This window comes from Nipponia nippon, unplaced genomic scaffold (genome assembly GCF_047370975.1).
Source record: "Nipponia nippon isolate SJK-2023a ecotype South Korea unplaced genomic scaffold, ASM4737097v1 scaffold_10, whole genome shotgun sequence".
Classification (NCBI taxonomy): domain Eukaryota; kingdom Metazoa; phylum Chordata; class Aves; order Pelecaniformes; family Threskiornithidae; genus Nipponia; species Nipponia nippon.
In genome coordinates this window covers 3022236-3042890 of record NW_028262291.1, presented here as the reverse complement: position 1 = coordinate 3042890, position 20655 = coordinate 3022236, and the positions used below count along the sequence as shown (strand labels likewise).

The 20655-nt window shown below is 40.7% G+C and overlaps 2 protein-coding genes across 17 annotated transcripts in view; both read right to left on the bottom strand.

Moving 5' to 3' along the window:
• Window positions 1–276: 276 nt before the first annotated feature.
• Window positions 277–17870, bottom strand: LOC104009401 (actin, alpha skeletal muscle B). 6 transcript variants are annotated; one of them, XM_009461384.2, is made up of 9 exons: window positions 17582–17860; window positions 14723–14869; window positions 13207–13335; window positions 8910–9020; window positions 6253–6337; window positions 4810–4971; window positions 4055–4246; window positions 2470–2651; window positions 277–1258 (listed from the first exon to the last, which is right to left on the bottom strand). In XM_009461384.2, the coding sequence occupies exons 2-9, from the start codon at window positions 14849–14851 to the stop codon at window positions 1115–1117; spliced, it is 1134 nt and encodes a 377-aa protein (XP_009459659.1). In that variant the 5' UTR covers window positions 14852–14869; window positions 17582–17860; the 3' UTR covers window positions 277–1114. The 6 variants fall into 6 exon arrangements, with proteins under 6 accessions (XP_009459659.1, XP_087598726.1, XP_087598717.1 ...); XM_087742600.1 differs by lacking the exon at window positions 17582–17860 and adding an exon at window positions 17431–17575; XM_087742591.1 differs by lacking the exon at window positions 17582–17860 and adding an exon at window positions 17426–17570.
• Window positions 17871–19298: 1428 nt separating this feature from the next.
• Window positions 19299–20655, bottom strand: part of LOC104009488 (uncharacterized) — a 50078-nt gene continuing 48721 nt past the window's right edge. For all 11 annotated transcript variants that reach the window (XM_087742476.1, XM_087742542.1, XM_087742497.1 and 8 more), the window contains one exon: window positions 19299–19961. In XM_087742476.1, the coding sequence (XP_087598602.1) occupies window positions 19803–19961 (159 nt within the window). In that variant the 3' untranslated portion in view covers window positions 19299–19802. The remainder of the gene's footprint in view (window positions 19962–20655) is intronic.

Here is a 20655-nt window from a genome sequence, read left to right as displayed (position 1 = left end):
TATAGAACACACTCGCCTGGTATCCGAAACAGCAGAATCTTCATAGCTGACTCTAATCTTCGTACAGAACATTATGAAAATTTGTCATCCAGGAAGATGTTTTTTTCTTTTTTAAATAGAAACTCTGAAACAATTCTGGTTTCATTTAAAAATTGCTTAGCTAGAAAACTCAGAGGGAATGAAACTTTTTTCATAACAAAATTAAAATATAAATTAATAATTATTATTTTAACAGAGAAACTAGTCTCTATGAAATGAATGCAAGCCACAGCAGCCTTACATGGATAATTACACTTTTATTCATCCATTAAACCCAGAGTATTTCAATAACATATACAAAAGGTTGTTACTTACTCTGTAATCATTAGGTTAGCTTAGCATAGCACATATATAGCAAAAGTAAATGAAACATCAATTAACTGCTTAGGAAGAGAGATGAAGAAAGCAATAACACATCCAATAAATTAACCTGTTACGTGTAAGTTCAGAAGTGCTGTAGCTTGTTGAAGCTCCTTACTGATGGGGAGTGATGGTCACAGGGAGGCAAAGGAGGTCTCCTGCCAAACAGTTGCAGGATACCAAGGAAGACATCCATACAGGCTCTACTGAAGGAATTGGTGCCCATGTGCACATCGGCACCCACATAAATCCGCTGTATCCTCAGTAAAATAAATCCCCTTAGAAGAATCCTGTGTACCACTTCACTGCGTAAAATAAGCCTTCCCTGGTACCTAAATCCTGCATTATGTTTGAGTTTGAAAGAATCGCTTACATGCATACTTCAGACTTAGCATTGATTAGCAGAGACTAACACGCAGCAGCATTGCGCGTCCTCCTGGATGGCAGTACGGCACTTAAAAATGGGGGGGAAGGGAGGTCTATAAAAATGTATAGTGTAACTAACGTTATTCATCTTGGAAAACACCCATCACTGAAACATTAGTCTCATTTTAGCATCAAAAATTAGAAATAATTTGCTAATTCGTATGACATCCATGCAGTGTGTTTTTTTTAAAACGTGGAAGAAAGCCAAACCACGCTCAGAGGTGAGCGAGGGCAGGTGATGTGTAGAGAAACAGCACTACTTATCACTGACAGTACATGATGGACGTATTCAAAAGCACTTGCGATGGACAATAGAGGGGCCAGCTTCCTCATATTCATCTTTACTGATCCACATTTGCTGGAAAGTGGACAGAGATGCCAATATTGAACCCCCAATCCAGACAGAGTATTTACGTTCTGGTGGTGCAATCATCTAGAAGAGAAGTGCAATCTGTTGTAAATAAAGCGACAAGCAGATAACAGAGTAAACATCTCTTTGGATGAAATAACTAGGTGAAACTCTTGTCATCATAGAAGCGTAACTCCAATGAAGTAAAGCACCTAGGAGGTAGAAAGGCTGCCATATTTTGTCTTCCACCTCAAGGCGATAGAGATGCTGTAATGTCACTGTGAGCAGACAAATATGGCAGCCCATAAGATATCTGCAGATGGCCCATAACACAGCTACCAAAAAAATTACAAACACATATGAAAGAAAATTAGAGTTTTGAAATATTAACCTAATTTAGTTGTAAATAAAGACCACTGGGACAACACTACACAGAATGGTCTGAGCACTTAATTTTTAAGGATAAAGAAATTCTTTTATGTAAAAAAAAAAAAAAAAACCAAAACATTAAGATATATTGGCATCGTGTACCTAGCTAAGCACTAGATGTAGAGCTAGAAGACCTCCTGCCGAGTTCCCCCTTAGCCATTGAATTGCTAAAATACACTGGATGTGCCCCGGCTTCTGCGTGCTCCTGTTTCCATTCCTGCCACTCCGGGTCGTGCCCGTTCAGCATGCCATCTGCTGCCCGATAAAAAGGGCCTCTCTATTTCACTATACCTTGTCTTGAGTCCAAGCTAAAAGGGTCCTTTCAAATAGCTAACAAGCTGCAGACTTTGCATGCTGCTTGGATTTTGGATTTATTCTTTCACCCTTTTCACTAATGACTCTCGCTGACAGCTAAGCCTTGAAGCCTATAATATTCCCAGTATATTCTCAAGTTGTTCTTGCCCCCTTTCATATTTACAGCTCCATCTTCTCTAGTTCATCCCTACCTCTCTTGTTGTTCTGTGGTGTCTTTCAAGCAGCCCTTTTCTCCCTCATAGCCCTATTTCACTGGGAAGCCCACAGGACACTCTTCCTTAACTGTTGTTTCACATTTTCTCAAAATGAGCTCATCAACTCCCAATGGCTTCAGCAACCGTTTTTATTCCAGTTCTTCTCAAATCCCTCTTTTAATTCTGCTTTGGCTGGTAGGATGAAAAGATATTAATTAAGCAGGCTGCCCGAGGCTCTCCTAATGTCAGAACTTGGGATGCAAGACCTGGACATTCTCTTCTGGACATTTTGATTTGTTTATAAGATCTAACTTTCCAACAAAAGCTTCTTTTGTAAGTGCAGGTGTTTAAAATTACCTTAATCTTCATAGTGCTTGGAGCCAAAGCTGTAATCTCTTTCTGCATACGATCGCCAATCCCAGGATACATCGTGGTTCCTCCAGAGAGGACGTTATTAGCATAGAGATCCTTACGGATGTCGATATCGCATTTCATAATACTGTTGTAAGTGGCTTCGTGGATACCTGCAGATTCCATCCCTGAGTGCAAAGAAGTTTCAACATGTCATTTCTCTTTGTCCCCTTCTTTTTCTTACTGTTAAAACGAAAGGAAGGCTCACTAGTCCAAGCTGTCTCCCTTAAGAAAACTCCAGAAAAAAAAAAAAAAAAAAAAAAAGCGCTATGTGATGCTTAGGAGAGGAAGGAGAGAGCCAGGACACACTCCTCACCTTCTTTGTAATCTCAACATAGTAATTATACAAGCAAAATACACTTGGGAGGAGGAAAGATCCCAATTATGATTTCATACTGGGCTTTTTACCTCCTCAAGTAAAAAAAAATAGCATTGTTTAAGGAAAAAATCTAAAGCAAGGCATTACTGCAATAGTTTGCCATTTTCATAATCTTTTATGATGCTGTTAGCTCAAAATAGAAGGCCACATGGCATTTCAGTGAGCTACCTTGCTTTTGAGGTGTTGGTTTAATTTGCATGTCAGTAGAGTAAAGTTACCTTATGGTACTAGTTTTTGCTAAAGAAAAGGAACAGACCAGATACAGTCCTGGGAATACAGTTTGAACTTTAAGTACTAGACACTTCAACTAGCTTAACACGCACACTTTGACAAGATCTGTGATCTAGGAAATACTGATTTCCATCGCTACGTTTCTGATACTGACCATTGTGGAGCACCAGCTCTGACCCCTGATACACTTCTGGCAGCCAAATCCCTCTACCTACTAAAGAATTTCTCCTGCTGATGCTCAAATACAGAACTTGGAGCTATATTAATACTTGAATAGTTTCCTTTCAACATACAAACATAACTAGCTTCACCGCTGAGTTTAATGGAAACTGTGCCAAACTGCTTGCAGGCATTTTGCTCTGTCCTCAAGAGTGGAATTTAAGTGGAAAGCAGGAAATTTGTGAGGGCAGTACGAATTACCCCATAAAGTGTCAGTCATCCACTGGACAGAATGGGCATTTTAACACTACAGATAAAACTGCTGGAAAATAATGTACGATTTGATTGTGTATGATTAAATTATAGATGAATATAATAAAATGATAAATGGAAGCAGCATCTAGATTAAAAAAAAACACATAAGCAGCACTGTGCAGTTATAGATCAGCCAGTCAAGATAAAAAGCATAATCTTCTGACAGTACTCTAAAACATCATCTTAGAAACTCTACTGCATTTGTAAGAGGTTGAAACCATCTTAGAATTCAGGTATTTCTAAACTGACAGGCATCTTTTTGTGCAGCAGTTGTAGCAGCAGTGTTCATAGATTCTAAAGAACTGATTAAGTCAATAGAAGCTGCATGTTTCTAAGGTCATTTGAGGCTAAATACCTCAGTTCCTACAGCTGAATGTTGTCTATACTTCTAAGAAATTCTTCTTTTCATTCTCTGTCAAGTCCCTAGAAAGCAAAGTCCTGTCCCACCTATGAAGGATGGCTGGAAGAGAGTTTCTGGGCATCGGAACCGTTCATTCCCAATGGTGATGACTTGTCCGTCAGGAAGCTCATAGCTCTTTTCAAGAGAGGAGGAGGAAGCAGCAGTTGCCATTTCATTTTCAAAATCCAAAGCCACATAACAAAGCTTCTCCTTGACATCTCTCACAATCTCCCGTTCCGCTGCACAGAGCCAACAAGGTTTTAATCAACATGGAGTATGACAGCCAGGACACAGATTTTCTCATGCATGTTTCCCCAAGTTCATGACAGTCGTAAGGGTTCATTGGGTTCTGACCTCTCTGTTGTCTCAACATTACTTTCCCTTTGCATTGTCAAATTTCCCTCATCGGCAAATAAAAGATGTATTGTACTACAGAATACTGTAAAGATTAACGTTTGCATGTTTGTGTCCCAAAACCTTGATCAAATCCCCAGAGGTTCACCCTTTACCGGTTACTAACTTTGTTGCTTTGTCTGTGGAAGAGGTATGATCAAACACAACAACCAGTTACATTTGTCAGTGACTTAGGATTTCCTAATGAGGTGGCATCCTTGTCCTTGATGCTCAGCATACATGCTGAAAGCCAAAGTCAGGAAAACCCCATTAGCCAACATGAATGTTTTTCCCAGGCCAACCTAGTGCGAGGGGTTTTGATGCATCTCACCAGGTACGCGCTCCCTGCATAATAGGACAACTAACAGAGCAAACGTATGCAAAGCGCATCCAAAGCACAGCTCGTTACCAGTGGTGACAAAAGAGTAGCCTCTCTCCGTAAGAATTTTCATGAGATAGTCAGTCAGGTCTCTGCCTGCCAGATCAAGTCTCATGATGGCATGAGGCAAGGCATAGCCCTCATAGATAGGCACGTTGTGTGTGACACCATCCCCGGAATCCAAAACTATTCCTGGAAAGCGAAAGAAACGAAGCTGGTTATTCCCCACTGACACAGGGTCTCCATGTATTCCATATTCTCGGTTGAAACATGCAACAACAAATAAAGATGCTCACGTGGCAAATGCTTCTGTTATTTCTATAACTAAAGAGCTGCTCACATGAGCTGAAATCGTTAACACAAACTAAGCAGCAACTGTGTTTGGGGAAAAAAGACACATAACATTCAGCAATTTGATTGTATGGTTCTTGCTGAACAGATGCTACCAATAATGACCTTACGTGGATGCAGAGGCTTTCATTTCAGACAACACCTAGCACTTTACAGACATGATATAATGTACAAACTGTAAAAAACAAAAAACAACAACAAAAAAAATATATCTATAAAATTAAAAAAAATAAAATTAAAAATTTGAATCTGCCATTAAAATAAACCACCCCATTAGGGAAAATATAACAAGAGTTTATTTGTGCGCAGCCATGTTACTTATATTCTTGGATAGGAAATGAAGTACGTGTTTTCCACTCAGAATGAATAAAGCATGTCTGATACCAAACATGCATACAAATAGTTGAATTTTAAACATAAAACAAGTATTTATGACAACTGCAATTCCTGTAAGCTGCCGATCTTTTTATACAAAATTTTATTGTGGCATCAAGCTACAAAGACAGATGGTATTTTAATTTTTTTCAAAGTATATGAACACTCAAGGGTTGCTAAGAAGTAATTTATCGTCTCAGTGCTTGATCAGACTCTAAATGGCAATAAGAAGAGACTTCCATGCTAATTCTAATGATCACTTAAGAGCAGACATCATTAGGTGATTGAAATTCAACATTTAAATGAAATATTTTCATGTAGCTACTGAATGTTTTGTTGGTTTTTTTTTTTTTTCTGCTGGGAATGGATCTTAACAATAGAGGTAGGTCTAAAGTAAGAAGGAACAGTGGGTTTGGAACAAACTAGTTAAGATACAGCCTCTTCTCTGTGCTGTGCCATTAAGGGCAGTATCGAACCATATCATCTTTCATCTGTTCATATAGCTGAGCCGTAGTCACTTGAGCTTTTGAAGCAGAAAGTCATAAATCTGCACCCACACCTGCCATGAAGTTGAAAACAACTAAGAGGCACTTGCACAGCGTGGTGGGAAGCATTCAGTTCCCACATGGCTATCCCTTCTTCTTAACACGCAGCCGGTGCCTCAGGATCACCGCGGACCTGCGGGTGTGCGTACGCAGAGCCACGAGAGGAGGATGGGTGGCAAACACAACTCCCAGAAGGACTCACCAGTCGTTCTTCCAGATGCATACAGAGACAGCACTGCCTGAATTGCTACGTACATGGCTGGCACGTTGAACGTCTCAAACATAATCTGAAATGAAGAATTTGAAAGCCTTTAGGATCTACACTTAAGAGTATCTGAAGAGACAGCAGATTATTTTTTTTTTTTAAATGAATACTGCTAGTTACTACTCCTGAATCCCCTCCTGAACCATGGTTCTTCTGTGAAGAGCACGCTATGTTTTCTTTAGGATTTCATTAAAAAATAAAAATATCACTGAAGTCAGTGGATGTCTTTCCATTAACCTCAGATGAGGTCAGATTTTTACTGATAATATTAATTGAAGATGACACCTTGGGATAACGTTTTTACCCTGATGGCAGGACTGCAACAACGCAGCAATCTAAGGCTTTTAAATATATATAAATATATACATACACACACACAAAAATTTTTAGAAGACACAGCTGGAAGAAGCCACAAGGAATAATCTGTCTATTCCCATCTCAAAGAAGAATTAGCCATTCCTGACACAGCTTTGGTTCTGTCTCAGAAATTCCTCTGCTGGAGCATCCACAGATTCGTCCGGCAAACAAATCTAGTGATACATTATACTTACTATTATCAGGGTTTTCTTGGTGTCTTGCTAAAACCTCACTTGGTCTAGTTTAAACCCATTCCATCTCGTTCTGCCCCCGCAGCAAACACAACAGTTTATGTCTTCTCTTTATGCCGACCTTAGCCATATTCTCGTCTCATCCCCCACCTCCCCTACTCTAACAAGCTCCAGTTCTTTCCATCTCCTGTGTCAGATACACTGCAATTCTATCCGAGCAGATGGAATAACATTTGTTTCCAGCTGGACTTCCACTGGAGCTCTGCTAAGGAAAACCATTAAGGGCACAGAGTGAATTAACACACTCTGGACAACCCTATGCACATATCCTTTCTTAAACCAATGCCACCTACCCCAGGCAGTGCCACCCCATCACTGGTGGTGCTGCTGTGACCACGTTTCATAGAATCATAGAATCGTTTAGGTTGGAAAAGACCCTTTAGATCATCAAGTCCAACCATAAACCTAACACTGCCAAGCCCACTACTAAATCACATTCCTACGTGCCGCGGCTACCCGTCTTTTAAATACCTCCAGGGATGGGGGCTCAGCCATCACCATCGTACCCATCAGAGCCACTGACATCAGGGGGTTAAGCTTAAACTTTGGATTTCATAAGCTAGTACCTTTGCCAATGAAGTCTACTTTTAATGAAGAGTATGCTTCCAATTAAAGAATACACGAATTACCGATATTTCATAGTTAATTAATGTAATGAATTTAATGCAATCAGTAATAAACAATAAGCCTTTAAACAATCTTGAAAACAGGATTTATCATTACAGTATAATGACAGAGAAACAGTCCTAGACATGCCTACTGTATGAACCACGCTTCCTGGTTGCTATAAACTAGGCTTTTCTTAGGGTCTGTTGTTGTTTATTATCTCCCAGTTGTATTATCTCCCAGTAACGCATGCTGTCAAGCTCACTACTTAATTAATTTACACTGTTGCTAAATTGATGCATAATCTTCCTATTAAATACATGCCAAAAATGAGCACAAAGGGAAGTGCAGAGCCTAATTTTCCCAGGTGATTTTATACCTACACCTGTATTTAAATCACACTTGGTTCTGGTTTCAGCACTGGCTAAATTTATAACACGGACTTTAGGCCAGAAGGCTGCTCTAAAATATACAAACTTCAGAGTTTCAGACAAACTTTTGGTTCCGATCTGAGTCTGCTAAGTCAGACCGGGTACGTCACAGGCAGAAACACTTAGCAAAGCATCATTTAAGTTATAACGCTTCAGACAACTCATTTTCCCAAGCCAGCACAAACATTCCAGTTTTTGAACACTTTTCCCCTGATTCCTGAAGAGGTGCTCCAGTTGGGAGCTCCGCAAAGTTATCTGCGTGATGGCCTTCAAACATCTTTAGTCAAGTCTTCCAAAGAAAAAAATGCAATTGCGATACGATAACTAGCATTTTGTCTGATGCAAAAGTGTTGATAAAATGACAGTCTTCAGGGCAGAAAGCAGGAGCTGGTACAGCACGAGCTGAGGAGCTGGGCCACTACAAGTTGAGCACTCTTGGTGGCACATGAAAGGCGTCATTGACCCAAAACTCACACAGAAGTGTGATTCAGCTGATACATGACCCATGTTACAGCGCTGGCAAATCTCGGATTTAAATACCTCAATGACTCATAACCCCATCCAAAAAATTACACGAATCCTGGGTTAATATTATCTACACACCAAAACTCAGCATCAGAAGCCATCTCAGCCTCCAGCTTCCCCACTTCAAGAAGTGAGCACACACGGAGTCTTGTGAACAAAGAAAAATACTTCAAGCTTTTAAGAGGCCAGTTCCATATATCTCACTGCCACACACAAGTACGAAACATTTTAGGGCCATCCAGAGAACTTGCGTGAGCAGCAGAAACTTTTGCATTCTCTCCATGGCTTAGCCAGCACGCTAACCCACGCTAACCCTTCAGGGATTATCTCCCAGATTAAGAAGGAAGTTGAATACCCAGGACTATTGGTATTTTTAGCTGCTTCTGTGCAGAAATGATCTGCGGCACAACGTTCAGACAATTACCTGAGTCATTTTTTCACGGTTGGCCTTGGGATTCAAGGGAGCCTCGGTCAGCAGGATGGGGTGTTCCTCCGGCGCAACTCGGAGTTCGTTATAGAAAGAATGATGCCAAATCTGAAAATGAAAATCGCTTTAGAAAAGTGTTCTGAAGATCATTTCTTCTGCCCACAGAACTACATGGAAAGCTTTTCAAATACAGTCTGAGTGATTATTTTTTTACAGGCATGTTAAAATAGACAGAAAGCATGCAAGAGCAAAATCTGCCAAATTCAACTCTGTTTTAGAATCAAAACCATTGGGTTTCTACTGTATGTAACAACAGAATCTAACCTACACAACGGAGCCCTTCCAGCTAGGATTCCCTAAACAGAGCATAGCTCACCCTCTCTAAGCAGGGGCAGCGGTTAGCTCCCACCCCCAGGGCTCTGATACAGAAGCTGAGCCAAGCACTGAGTTGTTAGACCTGGAAAGACTTCTCCAAGCTGCTTGGAGACTGATCCAGTTGCAAATCATTGTCAAGATGCTCTTTGGAAATCTAATTATTTCCACAGAAGTGAAGGGTCCTTCATGCTACAGATATGCCATCCAGTAAATCCTGAATCAAACTCTCACTTACTATAGAGTAACTAAATTTCTTAGTCACAGTCTGTAAAGTACTGTTGTATTTTTTCACATTGGAAGGTGCTACCTGTTATCAAACGATGCTGGCTTTGGTTGTCTGAGGACTATGGCTGTGAGGAACTGAAGGGATTTTTTCCTTGATGCCAGCTCAAAGACAGACTGTTCAGTAACACAATGAAATATTTATCATCTTGTTCAATTCTTTCCTACCCTTATGTCTTTTTTTTCTATTTTTAATCATATTCCATCTTTGCCTGACCCAACAAATTTACTTCTGAGCACAAAACATCAGGATAGTTTTATGGGTAAGTTTATTTGATTAATATCCTAGAAACAAGTACTATTACACTCCAAAATGAACTTAAGTGGAAAAATATCTTACCTAAATCCAAAGCACCTACAAAGTCAATAGCTGTCCTGAGCTGGAATTGTTAAGAAAATTATCAGCCCTAAAAAAAAAAATTTCAGTTTCATCTCAGTCCCCTAAAAAAAATTATCAGATGTTCCCAGAACTGGGGCCTGGGATGACCGGCCCATCTTCCATTGAAGGTTTAGAATACAAATACAGGAAGAAGTTGAATGAAACAGAGAGCAATCATGTAAAAGTTAAAAATATAAATCAGATATAAGAAGAAAAAGACTGCCATTTCAGACAGGAAAGCACTAAGGGAAGAGAAGGAAATCTCCGTGCTTACATGATTAACGAAGTACTGGAGATTTCAGGACTGAGGAACAAACCTGGACTTGTAAAGCAGGACCCTGCCTAAGCCTCGGGCCGTTTGCAGGTTTTTTCCCTTAAAACCAGGCACGATTAGGCACTGTACAGCCCATTAGACTTGACCTAATGGTAACCATAATGTTAATGGATAATGATATTCTACAAGAAACAAAAATAGATCAGCGTTGGATTTTATAGGTCATGAGAATTAAATGTAAGCAGCAAGCACAATAGCAAAGAGAAATTACTGAGGAAGAATTATTCCAACACTTCTATTAAACATTTACGTAGTCACCAGAGCCAGAAAATGCTCCATCCCGACGCTTTCCCTCCCATATGTTGTCAGCTCAGTTGCTGTGAACAAATTAACAGTGATGTACAATGCCCTGTGTTATTATCCAGCTGAAAACAGAGCAGTCCCCATTTGAATATTGTGAATTGAAGCACAGGAGAAGAAGAATGCTTCATTTCATCGCCTACGTGTTCTCCTCCTCCATTCACACGCACGTCTGCGCGTCCTGCAGCATCCTCGCTCTCGCTTTCTCTCGCGCCCCTGCGCACTCAGCTTCATCTTTCGGTGACCCCCCTCTTTTTGTAACGTCTGGATGGTCGGGCACTGCACTGTTATGCCTTTATCCCGTTTTTGGCACACTACCCAGTAATTCTCATGTTTCTTCTACACCGTGATGCTTTTAGTAGTATGATTTCCAAGCATTAGAAAGAAATTTGTGGTTCGGATTGAAATTATGCGACTGGTTTAAAAATCTCGGGGGGGGGGGGGGGTATATATGCATATGCAGAAGGTATTCCCCTTAGCATCAACACTTTAGGAATTGCATTTCAGGCCGTAAGAGTGTGTGCACATGTGTGTGCGTGTGTGCATGCGTGCGTGTGTGTGTGTTAAAGAGCTTCAAGGGAAGCGGAGATATATGATTGACTCAGGGAAGCCTGTATATTAAAAAATATGCTTTTTTTGTTATTTGCAATAACCACAGAAGTCAGCAGTGCTCTTTCTTGTCTCTTCCCTACCACTGCCTTTCTCTCATGCTTCTTTTTTCTATTTGTTGCCCATTGCTCATTCACCTGAAAGCAGCCTCCGCTTTCTGTCCCATCTGCTCCCGGGCTCAGCAACAAGTCCAAGCACAACTCAGTGCTGGGGCAGCTTTGCCAGCTACGTTGCAAGCTGTCCGTCAGAAGGAGATAAGTCTGGGCTAGGGACCCGCTTGCACAAGTAATTCCTTCATCCCTTTAAGTGACAAAGGGAAGAAAAGGTCAAACTACAAGAACCCATGTAGTATCTGACCGTTACTTGAATTACAGCACTGCCTGAAGCCTCCACCATGTTACACCCTAAAACCAATCAATCTAGCCATGAATTTACACTGCAGTAAAGCACATGCCACCTTTTTTACCTTCTCTAATTCCTTTTCCTTACTAGGTTTTAGATAGTCTGCTCTAGCACCCAGCACTACCCAGAAAACGCACAGATACCAGCATGTGTTACACACAGGACAATTTCCAGATGCAGAGACCAATCACTGAGGGAAGAACATAAAACAGTGACCTCCAATTTTATTTTATTTTATTTTTTCCTACAGGGAAATACGATTTCTTGCTGAATGCAGATAGCAGGAAAATTATCAGAAACAACAACAGAACGGGATGTATGAGGTGGACTTTCTGCTCTGCAGAAAGGAGCAAGGTGCCCTCCCAGCAAGCAGTGCAGTAATGAAATGCAAATACTGTGCTTCCATCTAGAGGAGTAGGTGGGCAATTTACTTCCAAATATGAACTGAGGAACTCCCATTGCTCCTGTATCGACTTTCATCTGGAACACTCCATGCTTATCAGTTTGGGGTCAGGAATATGACACAGTAACTGACTTTAGCTATGGGTATTACAGTTGTATACACCTCATCTCAGCAAGTGTGAGCACAGACCACCACTGGCTCCGTGTCTTTCTTTCAGTGGCATTGCCCACAGGAAAACATTACTAGAAGCATTTGCTTGTGGAGTTTCCTTCCCATACTGTTCCACCTGGAGATGACAAGGGACTGAATTGCAACCCTGTCTTTAAAAACAACGTACAGTATTTCCACATACAGAGTCAGATGCTTCCTGAAGAGACCAGGACACACGGGACGTGGGAGATATTTAGCAGAGCGAGAGAGCGCCCTCCGGGCTCCTCCTGCCTCTCCAGCCTCTCCCATGAGCACACCTCATCGCCTGCGCCTGGTCTGGGACATCCCTGAGTGGGCATTTCACAAAGAGCTCGCTGCACTGACCGCATGCCAAGAAAGTCGGGCTTGAGAGGGAATAAAAACGCCTTCTCGCCATCCGGATGTTAAAAGCTAACTGGAATTGGCAACAGAAAAACGTGCTTCAGGGGAAAAAAAAAATCCACTCTCAAAGAATTAGTACGGGGCTAGGAAGCCCCAATCTGTCTTTTCCTCTTTCATTGACAGTGAGAATGTCATACATAATACAAGATGCAGGCATCACCCATCATCTTGTTCGTGTAGGCAAGTACTGAGGAGAGAAAATCACCCTTCCACCTTCCAGTTTTTGTTCCCAACTTAAGTCATGCATCTTTAATATTTCTCCAATTCACCTCTGATGAATCGCAACCTTTTTTTTTTTTACTTTAGATACTTTGTCAAACGTTCTGCCTCAGTATGAACTTCAAGCCCTAACACAGTACATAGAAAGCATAAAATACTTTTATAACATACTGCCAAATCTGATGAGTAATAAGCACTTACTTTTTCAAAGAACAGTCACCCTAGGGGTGCCAAGACCTGACCAACTCCTGTACTAGCATATTGCACTATCCCTTTACCTATACTGCGGTTACAAATTCTTCAAGGATTTTCCCTTTGGTTTGCAAGACGGTTAACGGCAAATTGTGTGTCTTGGATAAGATGATGCCTCAACAAAATTGCATTAAAAATAACCACCCACCTTTTCCATGTCATCCCAGTTTGTGATGATTCCATGCTCAATGGGATACTTCAGCGTCAGGATTCCTCTTTTACTTTGTGCTTCATCCCCTACATAGCTGTCTTTTTGACCCATTCCAACCATAACACCCTGCGAAGTACATTATTCTAACATTAGTGCAGCATATCAAGCACATTAGAGATGACAGAATATCATTTTTAAGTTAAAACTTAATATTGTACCTGCTACTGCCGTTGCAGAACGTCCCCCCAAAACGTGCAAGGGACTAAAACGTGAATTTATCGGTAACCACCTACTCTGTACCCACTCCCCTCTCGGCCCGCCGGGAAGAGCAAGGCAGCCTCAAAAAGGCAGGCAGGCATCTCACCCGTGGCGCAACTAATGCCCGTGCAGGAGCCCAGCCGAGGCCATTTTGCAAAGAAAAAAAAAAAAGGCATTAATTTATATAAAACAGAGACAGATTTTTTAAAAGAAAACTCACTTCTTAAATAGTGGTTTTACTAAGTTGATCATGTTTGCATTAGGAAGCCTATCCTGATTGCCCCAGATAATATAACAACATATGAGGTACAATATTATTCATCAACTGGCATGAAAGCATTTTTCTCATGGATACAATTTAATTCCATGGATTCATTAATACAGCTGCTGAGCTGCTAAAGTGTGCAAAACTACATGCCAGCTCTAATCACTCATAAAAGCCAATGAACAATCTGAGAGGTTTGGACATGTTTTCAACCCCTGATACTCAACTTCAACAATTCACAGAGGTCTTCAAAACGTGTTCCTTAAAATGCTTAGTATTTTACACCTGTCAAAACAGGCTCACTGAGCTCAGCAAAAGAACACACAGAACTTCAAGGAAGGGTTTTTACAGCCCAGAAAATTAAAATCTGACTCAGATATGAATAAAGTGAACAAAAATCTGCATCTTCTATTTATAAAGGAACTGTTAGGAAATTAATTAAGCAGAAAGACCCTTTCCAAGGTCAAGAAAAGCCACATTTATGCTTTCCAGTCCTGTTTGAGTTGATAAAGTGATGCGCTAGAGACCTTCTTTGGAAGTTTATTGGGCCATACCGTTGCTTAATGGCACAGTAAGAGGAACCTATCACTATTATTCATTTGGTTTCTCATGCTAGAAATGTTCTGCCTATCTTTTTTCTTTGTATTAATACAGCAAGTACTAATTAATCCAGCAAGTTGGTTGGTTTTTTTTCCATAAGACACCTTCATATCATTAAAACACTTACGTTCTTTTATGGCCAACATTTTATGGCTGAAGAACACCTTTTCCAAAGGATCAATAAGTTTACCTCATGGCATTAAAGATGTGCAGCTCAATCCTCCAGTTCTTAACAAGCTAAACTACAAAGGCCGCTGGGAGTTTTGCCTGAGAAAACTTGATGCTTTATCACTGCCATGTCTGAAGTCTCAAAAAAACCTACAAAAACCCAAAACCAACCCAAAACAACCATGCAAACCAGACTGCACTTCCATTTTGGTACCGACGGACCTGATGGCGAGGACGTCCAACGATGGATGGAAATACGGCTCTTGGGGCATCATCTCCTGCAAACCCAGCTTTGCAAAGCCCAGAGCCGTTGTCACATACAAGGGCAGTGGTTTCATCGTCATCGCACATAGTGCCTCACAATTTTGGCTGCAAAACAGTAATTTGGGGGGAAGGAGGGGGAAGGGAACAGGACAGAAGCAACTCTCCATCATTTAGAGAGCAAACTGCTGTAAAGAATAATCTTGGAAAAGAATAAACCTCAACAGCAAAGTCTAAGCTAAAGCCCTGATCTTGCAAAGCATGTTAAAAGCATCCACATAAATTTCGGCTTGAATAGGTTGTACCAAAGTAAATTAATTAATTCCAAAAGGGAAACCTCCTCTGCTGTAGCCTCCAGGGGCCCTGTGATATTCCTTTAATTGGCGCCGTGACCACGGGGCGAGTTCAGCTGGGGGATACCTATGCAGCTCGGCTGGGACTTCGGCAAGCACAACCCCATCCCCTCCAAGGCTGAATTACCTTCTAGAAATTCCATTTGTTAAAAAGGAATTGATCGTATGCACCTACCAGTTCTGATGTTAGTAGTTAGATGGTAAATAAGAATCACCAAACATTCATTACTTCAAAGACTGCAGTTGTTCCCTAGCGGCATATTTAATTTGACTTTTTCTTAGAGCGTCATCATCAGTCTTAACCAACCAACCAAAAATAACCCACACACGGTTTCAGGGAAGCGTTTGCTGTGTGTTTTTAAATGACAGCTCCTCTGCAATGTGAAGTGCTGACTACGGGACCCGTTCCATATTTGTAAGTGGTAAATACCTTATCGAAGTGGTTATTCTGGGAAGCAGAACAAGAGGCAGCTGGCACAACCGCCCAGGAACAACTCGACTTCAGGCGTTGGCCAACACATCAGACGAAGGCCTGAACTCCTTGAAATTCATGGCAAAACTCCCACCGAGGGAGGGCCTGAATTTCACCAAGACTTGTGTTTCGGATTCCTTGGTTATTTTTAGGCCTGTACGATTGCCTCTTTAGGCAGTCACGGAGAGGGAAGAATTTTCTTTTTCCTTCTCGGGCACTTCACTGGGTAAGGCAGGGTACTTCAGAAATGGGAAAGGAATGAAAAACAGCACTTGTCCAGCAAAGTTCTGGTCCCTAACAGTGCAAAAAATGTATTAAGCATCATTTTTGTGATTAATGCAAAAATGTATTTGACTTCTGATGGCATTACAGCTCCACCCGAGCACTATTTGCGCAGGCAGGCCAGGAGCGGTGGCCGAGCAGCCACCAGCATTGGGGCCTGCCCTGCAACCGATTCCTGCTCTCCTGTTCGTGGGGTTTAAAACCTCTCCTGCTCTTCAGAGGGTCCCTGCGACACCCAAGTCCCTGGAGATTTACAAACAGGAACGGTTTTGGTTTTTTAAGCCTGAGCTGCATGAAGTCCCCGGTGCTCCATCCTTTCCCGTGTGCTTTACAAAGCAAGGCTGTGATGTGACTGATCCCAACGCTCGCAGGGGAAACAGAAGCATAATTTGAAAGTATGACATTGTTTTAAATAAGAAAAATAATTTCCATTCTTGTTGATGTGCCTGTGACTGGAAGATTCTTTTTCACATAAGGAAGCAGAATAATTTTATCATATAAATTTGTTAACGAGCTCTAATATAGGAATGTTTAACCATTACTCCTAGTAGCCGGTATTTTGGAACATTCATTCATGTTGCCACAAATTGTTATTTTCTTCTAAAACCCTCAGGAAAAGGCTTTTAGAACGCAACAAACCAACCATTTACCGGCAGTAGCCAACATTTCAGAACTGCACCCAGACTAACTCCATCAATGCACACCAGAAGGAAACTCAGTTCTTAAATACGTCCGAAATGACATCAGATGAGCCGCTACAATTCAAGAGTAGAGAATTTCAGAGAAATGCTACAAAGCTCCGACAGCTCAGCATCGCTCCTTGGCTCTAAAGCAAGCTGGACAGGACCGAGAGGTTTAATCCTCCGTGGTATGAAATAATATTCCCATTCATTCGTACACACAGCATTTCGTACAGAGCTTTCCCTGTAAAACTACGGTCAGTACAGCTGTGCTCAGAGACGCTAAATCCCCAGGGAAAGCCCAGCTGATCTGTACTGGTTCCACTTTGGAGTGCTGGCAGCAACCGTTTTACACTTTTACTCACTATTGATTAGATTCCAGAGAAGCCACTGACACTTACTAATAAAATCAATAGCTGAATTTGTTCATTTCCCCTTTTTTTAAAAAAAAAATTATCTTGCTTTGCTTATCATTACCTAATTACGAAGTGAATGAACTAATAAAGAGCACTAAAAATTTTCATTGATTGAGCCACGTTATTGCTGCTGAATTTATAGATCTAATAACCATTTTCAGAAAGCAGCTAATTGGAAATCTTTTCACCAGATGAAGTTCCCAAATAAATTTCCTACATTTGATTTTAATTTTCAGTTTCAATTTTTATTTTTCTAATTCCCAGTGCAAAATTAAATACAATTAACAGAGAACTTCCTTTTGGTCTCCGCAGAAGGCCTGACGTCCAGACAGCAAACACTATCAAAGTGTTGTTCCAGGTTTCGGACAGACTAAGAAGGTTTCGTTGCACGCTACTGATCCTTCCAGGAATGAGGAACGTCTGCATATTTCCCTGCAACCATGCAGTCAAACCTGAATTACCTTACCCCAGGAGACCCTCTGGAATTCCTAAAAGCTTGAGGCAAACAGCATCCAAGTCCAGCAAGTGTGTAAATCCCCAAAAGATCTCAGAGCAAGTGAAGCGAAGCATTAAAATCATGAACTGTAACATGAAAAAACTCCCAGGGCAATACTTACCCAGGAAATGGCGATGATTTGTAAAAGCCTCTTTCTAAGGGACATGATCTCACCTGCAATTACATTTATATCAGCTTCTGGAATGGAGTTCACAGAATATCTACTCGTGGCAAGCCATTTTTGGAAACCTTTTTTTCCCAGTTTATGCTTATCACAGTGACAGCACAAAGGCCTGGATAAATTAGGGCAGAATTTCTGCCCTCTCTGGATCCTCTCCCACTCGCTCACTTGCGACACGACACAGGGCTGTTTTCTCCCAAGACAAAAAACCCTCACGCGAGATGAGTTAGACTGGAAGGATTTGCAGGTCCACTGTCGTGGTTGGAAAGCTTTCTGCTTCATTATAACACAATTAGCTAAGAATAGCTCATTATCATTCTGTTAACACCCATCTTCAAGCTGGAAAGGGAAAAGTCTTACCACGTCCAGTACTCATGTTGCAACTGTACCTGTTTGTGCGGCGCAAAGACTGAAAATAGCTGACTTATCGCAGTACTTGGGTGACGCTATGGCTGAAAACAGGGACTGCATCAGCAATCAGCCGTTCAAAAATAGATGAGCCATTACCATTTTACAAAAAGACAGCAATTGTATTGGAATGTATTGGATTTATATAGAAATTCAGACCTTTACTAGACTAAGAAATATTAAAGAACCATCAAAAGAAGAAAGTTTACAGGATTTACCTACAGCGGTAACTACGGCTGGCAGTTATTTCCTATTCCATATGACAAAAACAAGTGATGCAGAACATCAGATACGATTTGGTAAACGTTAACTCTGCAAACGTAAATGCCAACCAATCCCTCTTTCTTACCTGCCACGCAACCACGCAGCAGACCTCGCGTTCAAGAATCCTTGGACCTTAAGCGGATAATTCACTTCACTAACAGCTCTTCAAAGTCAACCTTGTATCTGCCCATCCGTAAAACTGATGGAATCCTTCCATTTCTATACTCATTAGGTTTTTCTTTTCCCACAAGGTTTTTAGCATTCTGGTCCAGCAAAGAGGAAATCAAATGGCTACTCCTTTTTTTTGACTTTATGTCTACTCCTTTAGACTCGGCTTGTTTTGATTGTATCTCCATTTTATACAGATGTGAGCAGAAACGCAGACAGAACAAACACCAACAAACAACGATACAGGGTGTAAAAACAACCTTCCGGCTTCCAGTAGCCACAGTCTTCACAAATAAAGTATTTTTTGAATCAGAGGAATAGCTGTGCGGTTTCAGAGAACATGGATGTATTAATATGCAACACATAACACTATTACATGCCTACAGAAACTGAATGCAAACCCTCTGCCCCTCTGCTTCTTATAGCCTCTTAGTTGAAAATGTACCCTTTATTCATTCGTGTCTCAAAGCCCAAGTATGTAAAATATGTGAGGTTGTGTCATTATAAGCTTGAATTTCACGCGCTGAGCAGCTGAGTAACATTTTGTACCAAAGATATGCAGTAACTAAACCCACCAAGACAAGTGCAAGTGAATTAAAAAAAAACACCTAAAAAACCAACCAAACAAAAAAAACCAACACAAGGAAACCTACAGAAATTGCACCTTTAAACAGTAAAGGAATATAAGAAGTTGAAGACATTTCTTCATGTCATCTCAATTCTGAATTTTTACTGAATCTTTAATCATCTGCTTACCTCATTACCATATACCTATCTGTGCACCTTGTCAGAGCCATTACAAACCGTATGGCCAAAGAACCTTCTTGAATCTTTTATTTTCAGAAAAAAAAAAAAATCCAGTAATTCTTCCTTTATTGCACTCTGTAAAACTTCTTGTTATAATCAAGAAGCCGATAAACAGTAATAGCTGAATATTCCTTTAAAATTTATAGTTTAACTCTTAAAATAAAATTTATATAGAAAAGTATCATTTACAGCCCATTCAGTAGTAATCAATCATTATGTACTCACAAACAATATTAAATAACTTGTATGCAGCAGTTTCTTTATAGGGCAGAGGGGAATATTTTCTCCTTAGCAAATATAATATTCCACTGTTGAAGAGCAATTCAAGTCAACTTTGGAGCAACTGTGATATACACAAATTTCTTTTAAGAAGCTCAAGATTCATCTAGTGTAACAAGAATATATACAACTGTGTCCAGTGCATAGCTTAACAGCAGCATGTGAAAAGTCTATTATCTGGAATTGGCACACCATTACCTACAGGGAAATAATTTACCCAGAAAATGCAGTGTATTCAGAGAACACCAGTGAGGCACAGTAAAACAACAAGATGTAGTGTAACTAGGTATGTGAGGAATAAATAGCGGGATTTTGCTCTGGAGGTCAGCAGCTTAGAACAGTAAAGACTTCGCCCTCGAAGCCATCTTCGGAAGGAAAGGGCTCCTCCTTTCATCTGGTTAGGAAACAAAAAACGCCAGAGAAATAATCATGAATACAAATCAGAAGACGCTCCACCGCAACTTACATTTCTGAGGCACTAGAAACCTTTTGCCTCTGATGCAGCAATGGGTGCCACAGCACAGGCTGCAAGCATAAATGATTTAAAGAAAACAGCATTAATAAAAGGGGAAAAAGAATGGATACAAGGTATTTGTCTATTATGTAATTACATACTGGAGATGAGAATGCATAATTATATGCATAGACATTTTATTTAGTGGCCACGTGTAATATAAGTATGATTACTCACATTTTAATTTGGACATGTGTAATGTGTTCTATGGCATGGTTTACACAGCTGCCTGTACGTGACTCACCATCCACAACCCAAACAGAAAGAAATTAAGGACGTTTTTTCAGTAAAATGTAGTTTCAGTAGTAGTTTGCTACTTTGAATGGATGCCTCTATGTCCCACCCATCCCCATGATATCTAACACAATAAAAGAGTACTTCACAGTCAGCTTTTCAGAGACAAGGCAGATTAAACAAGTAGCTGCTTCCTGCCAGTGTTTACATATACAGAGGACAACCCAAAACCAGTGACTCCCAGTCACTCAGAAAGGAAATCTGCACTCCAAGAATGAATGACAGTTGAAAGCAAGGTATAGCAGAGGGAAGACATAAAAAAAGAAAGAGGTAGCACGAA